A 14,839-nucleotide genomic window follows, 5' to 3' on the forward strand; every position below is an offset into this window, starting at 1 on the left:
GTGCGTCATCGAGGACTGTCTAACTTATTTCCATTGGGGTCCTTAATCTTGTCCCCCAGGATGCGACCCACACCAGTCGACTAACACCCAGGTACCTATTTGCTGCTAGGTGAACAGGACAACAGGTGTAAGGAAACGTGTCGAAATGTTTCCACCCGCCGGGAATCGAACCCGGGCCCTCCGTGTGTGAAGCGGGAGCTTTAGCCACCAGGTGACTATTGTATAAATAGAAGGATTGCAGAGATCATGAGAGTGTACATGGTAGCGAAGACAATAGGCATCATGGCGATCGGACAAGGATGGAACATTCACTTCTGCATAGAGGCTCTCAACAGGGGAATAGCGAAAAGCACCAATGCATAAACGTAATCCTTGGTGTGGCATGCAAAGAGTACGTAACCTTTATTCGGCGCATGTACACACCCTCATTTACAGGCAATCTCCCCCAACCAGCGAACCAGGAGACTGAGGGTTGACGATGGGGCCCCGTCGTTCAACCAGTACCCAGGTTCCAGCCAATGAGAAGATGGTTTTGGCAATCACAGAGGTTATGTGGGTACCACTCTCCTGTCTGCCCTTGTCATTCCCATTCTAGAGCTGGTTGAAGCACAGTCTGGTCTCTTGTGGCTTCTATTCTGCCTTGCTTACCGTGGAGTGCACTAATACCTTCTGTTCTAAATTGGTGAAGGATAATATAAGTCTAAAATTTTTCTGCTGTATTTAATTTGCTCCCTTTACACCCAGGATAACAGGCCATTTGGAGTCCTGGGTTGTAATACCTGGTGATGGATGAGATTAAGGCTAGAGAGAGTAGCAGGAGAGGCCGCCGAATAGATCTGGTTACCAAAATCGAGTTTCGATAAAATTAGGGCTGAATGTAGGCGAAGTAGATTTCGATGATCAGCTCCCCATGAAAGATGAGCAAGGGTTTTAAGAAGGTTCAGCCGGCTGTGACAAGTTGTCTTCAGAGACCTACGGTCAAAGAGAAGGCCTAGAAACCTGACTGTATCACGTTCAGCGATACGGGAGCCATAGAGGCACAAAGGATAATCGGTGATGACATAGTGTCTTGTGAAAGTAATTTGGTGAATTTTAGTAGTGGAAATTTTAAACCCATGCGTGGTGGCCCAATTAGAAACACGGTTGACTGCATGCTGGAGAGAAACTGCAATGAGATGACAGTCAGCGCCTGCACAAGCAATAGCGAAGTTATGGACATAGAGTGATGGCCAAATATTGGATGGAAGACTAGAGGCCAAATCATTTATAGCAAGCAGAAAAAGTGTGGAGCTCACAACACAACCCTGGGGGATACCTTCAGCTTGGACGAAGTCCGGGGAGAGCACATTATTGACCCGAACACGGAAATATCTGTCAGTTAAAAAGTTCTTAGGGAAGGATGGTAGATTGCCTCGGAGGCCTAAGGAGTGGGCTTGGACCAAAATATTATACCTCCAAGTTGTGTCATATGTCTTCTCAAGGTCAAAAATTATGGCAATAACTGAGTGGTTATTTGCAAAGGCATTACGAACATACGTATCCAAGTGTAGTAAGGGGTCTATGGTAGAACGGCCCTTACGAAAGGGATATTGACTAGTGGAGAGACTGTTGTGTGTCTCTAAATACCACATTAAACGTTGATTTACCAGACATTCTATCACCTTGCAAACTGCACTGGTAAGGGCAATGGGACGATAGTGGGAGGCTTCATGTCCCGTAGTACCCGGCTTGCGGAAAGGGAGAACAATGGCAGATTTCCACAGCTGGGGAAGAACTCCTTGTGACCAGATGATACGGTGACTGCACGCTTCTGTTTAAAATCAAGAAGTCTCAGCAGTTCTATTGTACCTGTACCTGCCCCACGCAGCACATTTCAAACATACTGCACGAGCACAAGCGGGAGACCACCAAGGCACGCACTTCTCAGAATGCCTGCCCGAGGTTCGGGGTATAGAAAAAGAAGCTGTGGTTAAAACTGAGGACGAGAAGAGGTGTAAAAGCTCATCAGTGGAGGACGAAGAAGAAACCTCACTAAAAGCAGTTAGTTGTGAGTGAAGGTCCCAATTTGCTTGATCAGATTGCCAGTGTGGGCTACGAAGAGGTGGTGAATATGAAAGAGAAGTAAGAATGACTGGAAAATGATCGCTGTCATGTAAGTCCTGGAGAACAGGCCAGGTGAAGTCTAGTACAGTAGAGGAAGAGCAGACCGAGAGGTTGATGCAAGAGAGAGTATGAGTACGAGGATCAAAATGGGTGGGAGTACATGTATTTAAAACATGGAGGGGGTGAGAAGCAAGAAAAGCCTCCAACTGAATGCCACGGGAATCACAGTGAGACCCCCCCAGAGGAAATGATGGGCATTAAAATCGCTAATTAACAGAAGTGGTGGCGGTAAGGACGAAACAAGAAAGGCAACATCTGGGATAGATAATGCCTGAGAAGGAGAGAGATACAAAGAACAGATTGTATACCACCTATGCAAGTGGATATGGGCTGCTGTGTAATGCAGCGAAGTATGAACAAATAACTGATGGAACAGGATATCATTGCATAGAAGAAGGGCACTTTCATTAAAGATTAAAGATCTCTTCAGAATAAGGATCCGAATAATACAGTAAATTATATCCTGAGATGGGATAGATAACAGCGGAGTGTAATTTTGGTTCTTGTAAGCAAACACCAACAGGGGAAAACAGGGAGAGCAACATTTGAAGCTCACCTCGATTACCCCTGAGGCCTAGGATATTCCACTGTAAATAGGCCACGATACCAGAAATCCACAGGTAAGGGTACCTACAGACTAGTGGGGTTAGAAAAGTCCACATGTGGTGGCAAAGGAAAACGTTCAAGTAGCCAAGGAACGGTGCGCTGTGAAGGAGTTGAGCAGATGGAGGAGAGGAAAGAGAAGGAACAGGGGGTGGATCAATGTCCATTGATGGTTTGGTCTCTACAATATATTCTGAGATAGCGTCAAGTGTTCCTGAATTCAAAGACGCCATATGGGAGACAATATTGGAGATGGAAGGAGGAAGGTCAGTAAAGACTGGGACAGTAATGAACTGTAACAAAATAGGGGAGGACGAAAGGATGCAGGGAACTGGAAAAGAAGTGTGGGAGGGGACAGAAGAGGCAGAAACCTGGGAGGTGGCAGAAGAGGAAGAAACTTGGGAGGGGACAGGGGAGGAAGGCATAGCACGAGGAGGAGGGTGAACCTCCACACTTGTAACAGAGCCAGTGAGAGGGAAAGAATCAGGTACAGAGACTGGAAAGGTAAAATGTGGAGGTGGAAGAAGGGAAGGAGGGGTTAAAGGAGATTTGAGCAATGGGGATTTCTTGGACTTATGAGAAGTAGAGGGGCAATTGGTAGGCGTCGTACGAGGTCTTGTCGATACCGGGGCTTGTGAGGGAGAACACGACGAAGTGAGATCAGACTGAGGTGTTGAAATAGGGGCTTCTGAGCCCAGAACAGCAAAAGAATTAGAGACAGGAGTGACTATGGGAGGGGTAACCACAGAGGAGGCTGCAGAAAATGGGATCTCAGAAGTGGGGGACGTTTAGAAACACGAGAATAAGAAATACGGGGTAGTCTCCCTTGGAGACGTAGTTGAGAAGCTGCCATAGCATAAAGGAGACCTTCAGTTTTTTTTAGGAACAGATTTCTCTCTCATTTAAGTAGACATGGCAATGGCGAGAGTACGAAGGGTGAGCCTTATGAAAAGTAAGGCAAGAGGAAGGTAGACTACAAGATGCATTAGAATGGTCATCAGCACCTCAGACTGGGCATTCGGCTATAGATCTGCAACATTTCGCTGGGTGACCAAATCGCCAGTAGTTTCTACACTGTTGTGGTGTAGGGATCACCTTTCGAACTTGTAAACGATGTCCCGCTACATAAACAGAGGATGGGAGTTCACGGCTGTCGAAAGTTAAACGAGCCACATTGCAAGGGTATCATCTCCGCCCGCAGGCAGGAAGGATGTAAGTATCTATTTTGAGGACTGGGAGATCTTGGTGTTCCAGCTGTTCGAGAATGTCATTGCCACATGTCTGGAAATTCTGTTGGATTATGGTATGGAGCAGAATGACAGTACCACTACAAGAATTGAGAGTATGATGTTTTTCGATAGTAACAGGAATAGTATCAATATGTGAAAGAAGAGAAAGATCATGAGCATGGGTAGCATTCTGGACAGTGATGATGCGGGTACCGCTCTTGAGAGCATGAAAGGAAATATCTCTACCAACATGGCATAGGAGAGCCTTGCCAATACTATGGTCGGAAAGATAGGCAATAGAGGAAGTCAGTCGTAAAGTAAAGAATTCAGTCCATTATGCATTCCGAAACGGAGCGCAAAAAGGGAATGCATGACGTGTTGGTCTTTTCTGAGTAGAACGAGAAGGTGGCAAAGAAGCATCATCAGGCAATTGTCGTTGGCGTTTAGGAGTGGGACCGGAGTTCATCCGACGTGGGATGGGCTGGCGATTCGAAAATTGCCGCACCGAAGAGGGAGAGGCTGGAAGCATGGTCAAAGGAGAGTGGAGGTCAGACAAATCGAAGGAGTCAGTCGAAGCCCCGGTACCTGAAGCGGGTGATGAAACAGTACCAGCAACATGTACAGAGGCATTAGAAGTGTCCGAAGGGTGGTCCAAAGACGAGGTGAGGTCAAAACGGGGTGTGGTAACAAGAAGAGGCCCGGGGTTAGCAGGGTCATGGATTGGGTCCTCCATGGTTAGGTTACTTCTTTCTTTTTGTTTTAAAGAAAAAAAGAAAATAAAAATAAAATAAAAATAAAAAAAAGGAGGGAACGGGTAGGAATAGTTCCTAGGAGGAATGAAAGGTCCAGAAATCTCCCTCCACGCCCAAGAGGACCTGAGCATCGCAAGTAGTGCAGATGCGGCATGGAACCCATGCCATACCCTACCCATCATACCAGTAAACCAGCAATCCGGGATAGCAACCTCACATCTGCCGAGTTACCTCCGTGGACAAGAGAGAGGGCCGCCGGATATCTGCTACAAAGCATACCTCTTTTGGCCACCATCCCCGGAATCTGAAAGGCAGCCTCCAGAGATACACCCGTCGCCCGAAAGACACTCAAAGAAACCCCCAGGGAAACCGAAGAGGGATTGGGGCATCCCCAGGTGATCCAGATTCCACGGCAAAATACACCACCGCCAAGAACCTCAATGGAATGGGATGGACCCCGGTACCCTTCCCCCTACTCAGGAACCAGCGTGCCTGTGGGGAAAATCCCAAAGGCCAAGAAGACGAAGGGCAAAAGGGAGAGGCGGGGAGGAGGAGGAAAGGAAAAAGGGAGGATGCAGAGGATGGGATAGGGAAGGGGGGATAAGGGGGTAATTAGGTTCAGTCTGAGGAAGAAGACCAATAGTTCTAACTCTTCAGTCCAAGAGCCTCTTCACCACGCCAAGGAGCCCCTCTTGAAGACGCTTCATTACATAGTTTACTGTGAAAACAATACTGTGGTGAGCGTGGATGTCGGCACGGGGTGAGCGTGGATGTCGGCACGGGGTGAGCGTGGATGTCGGCACGGGGTGAGCGTGGATGTCGGCACGGGGTGAGCGTGGATGTCGGCACGGAGTGGGCGAAGACAACGTCACGGGGTGAGCGTGGATGTCATCACTTGGTGGGCGTGGATGTCGGCACGGGGTGAGCGTGGATGTCGGCACGGGGTGAGCGTGGATGTCGGCACGGAGTGGGCGTAGATAACGGCACGGAGTGGGCGTAGATAACGGCACGGAGTGAGCGTGGATGTCATCACTTGGTGGGCGTGGATGTCGGCACGGGGTGAGCGTGGATGTCGGCACGGGGTGAGCGTGGATGTCGGCACGGGGTGAGCGTGGATGTCGGCACGGGGTGAGCGTGGATGTCGGCACGGGGTGAGCGTGGATGTCGGCACGGAGTGGGCGTAGACAACGTCACGGGGTGAGCGTGGATGTCATCACTTGGTGGGCGTGGATGTCGGCACGGGGTGAGCGTGGATGTCGGCACGGGGTGAGCGTGGATGTCGGCACGGAGTGGGCGTAGATAACGGCACGGAGTGGGCGTAGATAACGGCACGGAGTGAGCGTGGATGTCATCACTTGGTGGGCGTGGATGTCTTCACTTGGTGAGCGTGGATGTCGGCACGGGGTGAGCGTGGATGTCGGCACGGGGTGAGCGTGGATGTCGGCACGGGGTGGGCGTAGATGACGGCACGGGGTAAGCGTGGATGTCATCACTTGGTGGGCGTGGATGTCGGCACGGGGTGAGCGTGGATGTCGGCACGGGGTGAGCGTGGATGTCGGCACGGGGTGAGCGTGGATGTCGGCACGGGGTGAGCGTGGATGTCGGCACGGGGTGGGCGTGGATGTTGGCACGAGGTGGGCGTGGATGTCGGCACGCGATAGGCGTGGATGTCGGCACGCGATAGGCGTGGATGTCGGCACGGGGTGGGCGTGGATGTTGGTATGGGGTGGGCGTGGATGTCGGCACGGAGTGGGCGTTGATGTCAGCACGGGGTGGGCGTGGATGTCGGCACGGGGTGGGCGTGGATGTCGGCATGGGGTGGGCGTGGATGTTGGCACGGGGTGGGCGTGGATGTCGTCACGTGGATGGCGTTGATGTCGGCACGGGGTGAGCGTAGATAACGGCACGGAGTGAGCGTGGATGTCGGCACGGGGTGGGCGTAGGTGACGGCACGGGGTGAGCGTGGATGTCGGCACGGGGTGGGCGTGGATGTTGGCACGAGGTGGGCGTGGATGTCGGCAAGGAGTGGGCGTGGATGTTGGCACGAGGTGGTCATGGATGTCGGAACGGGGTAGGCGTGGATGTCGGCACGGGGTGGGCGTGGATGTTGTCACGGGGTGGGCGTTGATGTCGCCACGGGGTGGGCGTGGATGTCGGCACGGGGTGGGCGTGGATGTCGGCGCGGGGTTGGCGTTGATGTCGGCATGGGGTGGGCGTGAATGTCGGCACGGGATGGGCGTGGATGTCGGCATGGGGTGGGCTTGGGCATCGGCACGGATTGGGCGTTGATGTAGGCATGGGGTGGGCTTGGATATCGGCACGGGGTGGGCGTTGATGTAGGCATGGGGTGGGCTTGGATATCGGCACGGGGTGGGCGTTGATGTAGGCATGGGGTGGGCTTGGATATCGGCACGGGGTGGGCGTTGATGTCGGCACGGGTTGGGCTTGGACATCGGCACGGGGTGGGCGTTGATGTCGGCATGGGGTGGGCGTGGATTTTATCACGGGGTGGGCTTGGACATCGGCACGGGGTGTGCGTTGATGTTGGCACGGGGTGAGCGTGGATGTCGGCACGGGGTGAGCGTGGATGTCGGCACGGAGTGGGCGAAGACAACGTCACGGGGTGAGCGTGGATGTCATCACTTGGTGGGCGTGGATGTCGGCACGGGGTGAGCGTGGATGTCGGCACGGGGTGAGCGTGGATGTCGGCACGGAGTGGGCGTAGATAACGGCACGGAGTGGGCGTAGATAACGGCACGGAGTGAGCGTGGATGTCATCACTTGGTGGGCGTGGATGTCGGCACGGGGTGAGCGTGGATGTCGGCACGGGGTGAGCGTGGATGTCGGCACGGGGTGAGCGTGGATGTCGGCACGGGGTGGGCGTAGATGACGGCACGGGGTAAGCGTGGATGTCATCACTTGGTGGGCGTGGATGTCGGCACGGGGTGAGCGTGGATGTCGGCACGGGGTGAGCGTGGATGTCGGCACGGGGTGAGCGTGGATGTCGGCACGGGGTGAGCGTGGATGTCGGCACGGGGTGGGCGTGGATGTTGGCACGAGGTGGGCGTGGATGTCGGCACGCGATAGGCGTGGATGTCGGCACGCGATAGGCGTGGATGTCGGCACGGGGTGGGCGTGGATGTTGGTAGGGGGTGGGCGTGGATGTCGGCACGGAGTGGGCGTTGATGTCAGCACGGGGTGGGCGTGGATGTCGGCACGGGGTGGGCGTGGATGTCGGCATGGGGTGGGCGTGGATGTTGGCACGGGGTGGGCGTGGATGTCGTCACGTGGATGGCGTTGATGTCGGCACGGGGTGAGCGTAGATAACGGCACGGAGTGAGCGTGGATGTCGGCACGGGGTGCGCGTCGATGTCGGCACGGGGTGGGCGTGGATGTCGGCACGGGGTGGGCGTGGATGTTGGCACGAGGTGGGCGTGGATGTCGGCAAGGAGTGGGCGTGGATGTTGGCACGAGGTGGACATGGATGTCGGAACGGGGTAGGCGTGGATGTCGGCACGGGGTGGGCGTGGATGTTGTCACGGGGTGGGCGTTGATGTCGCCACGGGGTGGGCGTGGATGTCGGCACGGGGTGGGCGTGGATGTCGGCGCGGGGTTGGCGTTGATGTCGGCATGGGGTGGGCGTGAATGTCGGCACGGGATGGGCGTGGATGTCGGCATGGGGTGGGCTTGGGCATCGGCACGGATTGGGCGTTGATGTAGGCATGGGGTGGGCTTGGATATCGGCACGGGGTGGGCGTTGATGTAGGCATGGGGTGGGCTTGGATATCGGCACGGGGTGGGCGTTGATGTAGGCATGGGGTGGGCTTGGATATCGGCACGGGGTGGGCGTTGATGTCGGCACGGGTTGGGCTTGGACATCGGCACGGGGTGGGCGTTGATGTCGGCATGGGGGGGGCGTGGATTTTATCACGGGGTGGGCTTGGACATCGGCACGGGGTGTGCGTTGATGTTGGCACGGGGTGAGTGTGGATGTCGGAACGGGGTGGGCGTGGATGTCGGAACGGGGTGGGCGTGGATGTCGGCATGGGGTGGGCGTGGATGTTGGCACGGGGTGAGCGTGGAGTCGGCACAGGGTGGGCGTGGATGTCGGAACGGGGTGGGCGTGAATGTCGGCACGGGATGGGCGTGGATGTCGGCATGGGGTGGGCTTGGGCATCGGCACGGGGTGGGCGTTGATGTCGGCATGGGGTGGGCTTGGATATCGGCACGGGTTGGGCGTTGATGTCGGCATTGGGTGGGCTTGGATGTTATCACGGGGTGGGCTTGGACATCGGCACGGGGTGGTCGTTGATGTTGTCATGGGGTGGGCTTGGACATCGGCACGGGGTGGGCGTTGATGTCGGCAGGGGGTGGGCGTGGATGTTGTCACGGGGTGGGCTTGGACATCGGCACGGGGTGTGCGTTGATGTTGGCACGGGGTGGGCGTGGAGTCGGCACAGGGTGGGCGCTGATGTCGGCACGGGGTGGGCGTGGATGTCGGCACGGGATGAGCGTGGATGTTGGAACGGGGTGGGCGTGGATGTCGGAACGGGGTGGGCGTGGATGTTGGCACGGGGATGGCGTTGACGTCGGCATGGAGTGGGCGTTGATGTCGGCATGAAATGGGCGTGGATGTCGGCACGGGGTGGGCTTGGACATCGTCACGGGATGAGCGTGGATGTCGGCACGGGGTGGGCGTGGATGTCGGCACGGGGTGGGCGTTCATTACGGCATGGGGTGGGCGTGGATGTTGGCAAGGGGTGGGCTTGGACATCGGCATGGGGTGGGCGTGGATGTCGGCACGAGGTGAGCGTGGATGTCGGCACGGGGTGGACGTAGATTTTTGCACGGGGTGGGCGTGGATGTCAGCACGGGGCGGGGGTGGATGTTGGCATAGGATGAGCGTTGATGTCGGCACGAGGTGGACGTTCATGTCGGCATGGGGTGGGCGTGGATGTCGGAACGGTGTGGGCGTAGATGTCGGCACGGGATGAGCGTGGATGTCGGCACTGGGTGGGCGTGGATGTCGGCACGGGGTGGGCGTTGATGTCGGCACGGGGTGGGCGTGGATGTCGACACGTGGTGGGCGTGGATGTCGGGACGTGGTGGGCGTGGATGTCGGGACGGGGTGGGCGTGGATGTCGGCACGGGGTGGGTGTGGATGCCGGCACGGGGTGGGCGTGGATGTCGGCACGGGATGAGCGTGGATGTCTGCACGGGATAAGCGTGGATGTCGGCACGATATGAGCGTGGATGTCGGCACGGGATAAGCGTGGATGTCGGCATGGGGTGGGGGTGGATGTCGGCACATGGTGGGCGTGGATGTCGGGACGGGGTGGGCGTGGATGTAGGCAAGGGATGGGCGTGGATGTCGTCACGGAGTGGGCGTAGATGTTGGGACGGAGTGGGCGTTGATGTCGGCACGGGGTGAGCGTGGATATCGGCACGGGGTGGGCATGGAAGTCAGCACGGGGTGGGCGTAGGTGTGTGTGTGTGGGGGGGGGGACGTAAGGTATAAAATACAGATCGTGTTTACCTTCTGGGATAAATCCTGATATGAAGCAAGCAACACCACCCAGCAGGAGGACAAAGGAGAGCGTGCCCTTCCTTCCCATTCTGTGGAATCACAATCAGTTAGTAAACAATCTTCACTGGTCTCTAACATGTACTTGTTATTTGAACCATTTATCACAACATGTTCATAACAAATTATCTTTTCTTCTTGCTTTTCTGAGGGTAACTCAAGTGCTTAGATCGACCAAACATTATTTACACTGTACAGTGTTCTCAAATATATTACCACCTATCTTCTATAAACGAAATTGAACTTCTGAAAATATTCTGTCCATTACGCACACACACACGCACACACACACGCACACGCACACGCACACACACACGCACACGCACACGCACACGCACACACACACACACACACACACACACACACACATGATAAAGACATACAAAATACTGAGATGAATTGACAAGATGGTCAAAGACAGGATGTTCCAGAGATTGGACACAGTAACAAGGGGACACAGTTGGAAATTGAAGACACAGATGAATCACAGGGATGTTAGTAAGTATTTCTTCAGCCACTGAGTAGTCAGGAAGTGGAATAGTTTGGGAAGCAATGTGGTGGAGGGAGGATCCATATATAGCTTTAAGCAGAGGTATGATAAAGCTCACGATTCAAGGAGAGTGACCTAGTAGCGACCAGTGAAAAGGCGGGGCCAGGAGCTTGGACTCGTCCCCTGCAACATCAACTAGGTGAGTACAACTTGGTAAGTACACATACATACACACACACACACACACACACACACACACACACACACACACACACACACACACACACACACTCACACACACACACTCAACTAGATCTCTACACCAGTTGTCACATCAGAATTCCTTGGAGAGACCTTTTGGCAAGCCTATAAACCCTTCCTGCCCTCTTCCCCGCCGCACTCACGCACACACATACAGGCATATACACACACAAGCACCAGCGACCAGTGAAGAGGTGGGACCAGGAACTGTGAATCGACCCCTGCAACCACAACTAGGTGAGTACACACACACACAGGGAGGGAGATCAGTAAATGAGATGATGGAAAATGTGACAATATGCATGGAAGCAGAGAAGATATTTGTAAACAAGGGCAACAGAAATAATGACAAGGCCAGGACGAGCAATTGGTGCACCCGTAGGTGTAGGGGCCAAACCAAGTGCGCTAGAAAATGGATAAAGTATAGAAGGCAATGGACCCAGGAGAATAAGGAGAGCAGTCGCAGAGCCAGAAATGAAAATGCTCAGGTAAGGAGGGAGGCCCAGTGACAATACGAAAATAGCATAGCAGCGAAATCCAAATCTTACCCGAAGCTGTTGTACAGCCACGTCAGGAGGAAAACAACAACTACCAGGTAATCAGGCTGAGGAAGGAATGAGAGATCACAAGAATCGACCGAGAAGTATGTGAGGAACTCAACATGAGATTCAAAGAAGTATTCACAGAGGACACAGAAGGGACTCCAGAAAGGTGGGGTACACCATCAAGCACTGTACACAATATACACAACCAAGGAGGAAGTGAAGAGGCTGCTAAGCGAGCTAAATACCTCAAAGACGATGGGGCTGGATAACATCTCTTCCTGGGTCCTGAGAGAGGGAGCAGAGGTGCTATGTGTACCAATAACAAAAATTTTCAACACATCTATAGAAAAAGGGCTACTACCTGAGGTATGGAAGAAAGGAAATGTAGTCCCTGTTTTTAAAAAAAAACGAGACAGACAGGAAGCGTTAAACAACAGACATGTATAGCATGCAAACTCGTGGAGAAGATTATCAGGAGAAGAGTGGTGGAGCACCTAGAAAGGAATGAGCTTATCAATGACAATTAGCACGGTTTCAGGGACAGGAAATTCTGTGTCAAAAACCTACTGGAGTTCTATGATAGGGTGACAGCAGTCAGACAAGAGAGAAAGGGGTGGTTAAACTGCATTTTCTTGGACTGTAAGAAGGCTTTTGACACAGTTCCACACAAGAGATTAGTACAAAAGCTGGAGAACCAGGCAGGTAAAACAGGAAAGGCACTGCAATAGATCACGGAACACCTAACGGGAAGACATCAGCGAGTCATAGTATGTTTCTGGTATATGTGAATGAAATGACGGAAGGAATAGACTCAAAAGTGTCCATGTTTGCAGACGATGTGAAGATAATGAGAAGAATTCAATTGGAGGAGGAGCAGACAAGACTACAAAGGGATCTGGATAGGCTGTAGGCCTGGTCCAGCAAATGGCTCCTGAGTTCAGCCACACCAAGTGCAAAATCACGAAGATTGGGGAAAGTCAAAGACCGCAGACGGAGTGCAGTCTAGATAGCCCAGAGACTACAAATCTCACTCAAGGATAAGGATCTAGAGATGAGTATAATACCGAGCACATCTTCTGAAGTGCATATCAACTAAATAACTGCTGCAACATATGGGCGCCTGGAAAACCTAAAAACAGCAATGCGACATCTCAGTAAGGAATTGTTAAGGACCCTGTACACTGTGTACGTCAGGCCCATGTTGGAGTATGCAGCACCAGTTTGAAACCCACACCTGGCCAAGCACGTATGAAACGAGACAGACACGAAGCTAAGGGGCATGTCCTACGAGAAGAGGTTAAGGAAAATCGACCTGGCGGCACTGGAGGACAGGAGAGATTGGGGGTACATGATAACGACATATAAAATACTGAAAGGAATCGACAAAGTGAACAGAGACAGGATGTTCCTGAGATGGGACACAGCAAAAAGGGATCACAATTCGAAACTGAAGACTCAGCTGAGTCACAGGGATGGTAGAAAGTATTTGTTCAGAGTTGTCAGGAAGTGGAACAGTCTGAAAATTGATGTATTGGAGGCAGGATCCATTTATAGCTTTACGAAGAGGTATGATAAAGCTCATGGAGCAGGGAGAGTGACCTAATAGCGACCAGTGAAGAGGCGGGGCCAGGAGCTGTGAATCTACTCCTGCAACCACAACTAGGCGAGCACAACTAGGTGATTACACACACACACACACACACACACACACACAACACACACACACACACACACACACACACACACACACACACACACACACACACACACACAGCAACAGCGAGGAAAGCAATACAAAGAGTCAAGGAATGCCTGACAGGAAGAAAACGAGTGATAATCCTTGATGAGGTGTCGGAATCTGTACATGTAACGACTGGGGATCAGCAAGGATAAGTCTTAGGGCCGGTGCTGTTTCTTGTATACGTGAGTAACATTACGGAAAGAACAGAGTTACAGGTATTTCTGTTCGCAGTCGACGTGAAACTAATGATAATACACGTAGACGAGGACCAGGATAGGATGGAGAAGGAATAACAAAAAAAGGCACAATACCGTGACTGGAACGATACACAAATAACCCGCACATAGAAGAGAGAAGCATACGACGACATTTCGGTCCGACTTGGACCATTTACAAAGTCGGACCGAAACGTCGTCGTAAGCTTCTCTCTTCTATGTGCGGGTTATTTGTGTATGGAGAAGGAAGGAAGAAGAACGCAGACGGAATACAGGCCTCGTGGCAAAGGCTGCAAACATCATACAAGGAGAAGAACCTTGGGACGAGTATTATACTGAGAGTCTCGCCTGAGGCACATCATCCATGCAACTGCTGTAACAAATGCACGTCAGGCAAATCTAAGAACATATGCAGCATCAGTACTGAGTCCCACACCTGGTTAAGCATGTAAAGAAATTGGAGGAAGTGTGGTGGTGGTATATTGTCACACATGAGGGTCAGCTCTGCACTTTTCAGTGGATTACAACGGCATTAGATACATGGAAGTGTGCCAGTGACTGTGGAAAGTGATACTCAACAGATCTGTCAACTAATCAAGCGATTACTAGTATTCTGTTACACAGAGGAAAACAGTTTACAGTGAGTGCCAGCGATCTGGGAACATTTTAACTGTGGTATGATAAAGCTCATGGAGCAGGGAGAGGGTGGACCCAGTAGCGGTCAGTGAAGAGGCGGGGCCAGGAGCTGAGTCTCGACTCCTGCAACCACAATTAGGTGAGTACACACACACACACACACACACACACACACACACACACACATATATATACACACACACACACACACACACACACACACACACACACACACACACATATATACAGAGACGCAAGGAGGAACGAGAAGCAATGAAAATGAGCAGGACCCAGACACAGGAGGAGGGGCAAACACACCCCACAGAATCTCCCACCAAAAGACTCCACCTGCGACATTCCCAACGCAACTGAGCAACCTATACTACAACCCACTCACTGTTCCCTCTGCCACCAATCCCCATATCACAAACCTCACCCCAACAGCTGTCCCTTATGGGCATTCTGACCCCACCCCCATCAACACAAACCCCACCTACACCACAGCCCCATATAGGCCCCCACCAAGGCTCTCGCTCCCCCAACCCCAATATTCTTGCATGATCACAATGATAGAAAAGAAACTAAAGGTTTGGTACACAAACGCGGATGGAATAATGAAT

The 14,839-nt window shown here is 52.8% G+C and overlaps 1 protein-coding gene across 1 annotated transcript in view; it reads right to left on the reverse strand.

The window, feature by feature from the left end:
- The window catches only part of LOC128692777 (organic cation transporter protein-like), a 146,301-nt gene that overhangs the window by 83,928 nt on the left and 47,534 nt on the right, over positions 1-14,839 (reverse strand). The window contains exon 5 of the mRNA XM_070090097.1: positions 10,284-10,363. Within this exon, the coding sequence (XP_069946198.1) occupies positions 10,284-10,363 (80 nt within the window). The remainder of the gene's footprint in view (positions 1-10,283; positions 10,364-14,839) is intronic.

This window comes from Cherax quadricarinatus, chromosome 30 (genome assembly GCF_038502225.1).
Source record: "Cherax quadricarinatus isolate ZL_2023a chromosome 30, ASM3850222v1, whole genome shotgun sequence".
NCBI classification, from domain to species: domain Eukaryota; kingdom Metazoa; phylum Arthropoda; class Malacostraca; order Decapoda; family Parastacidae; genus Cherax; species Cherax quadricarinatus.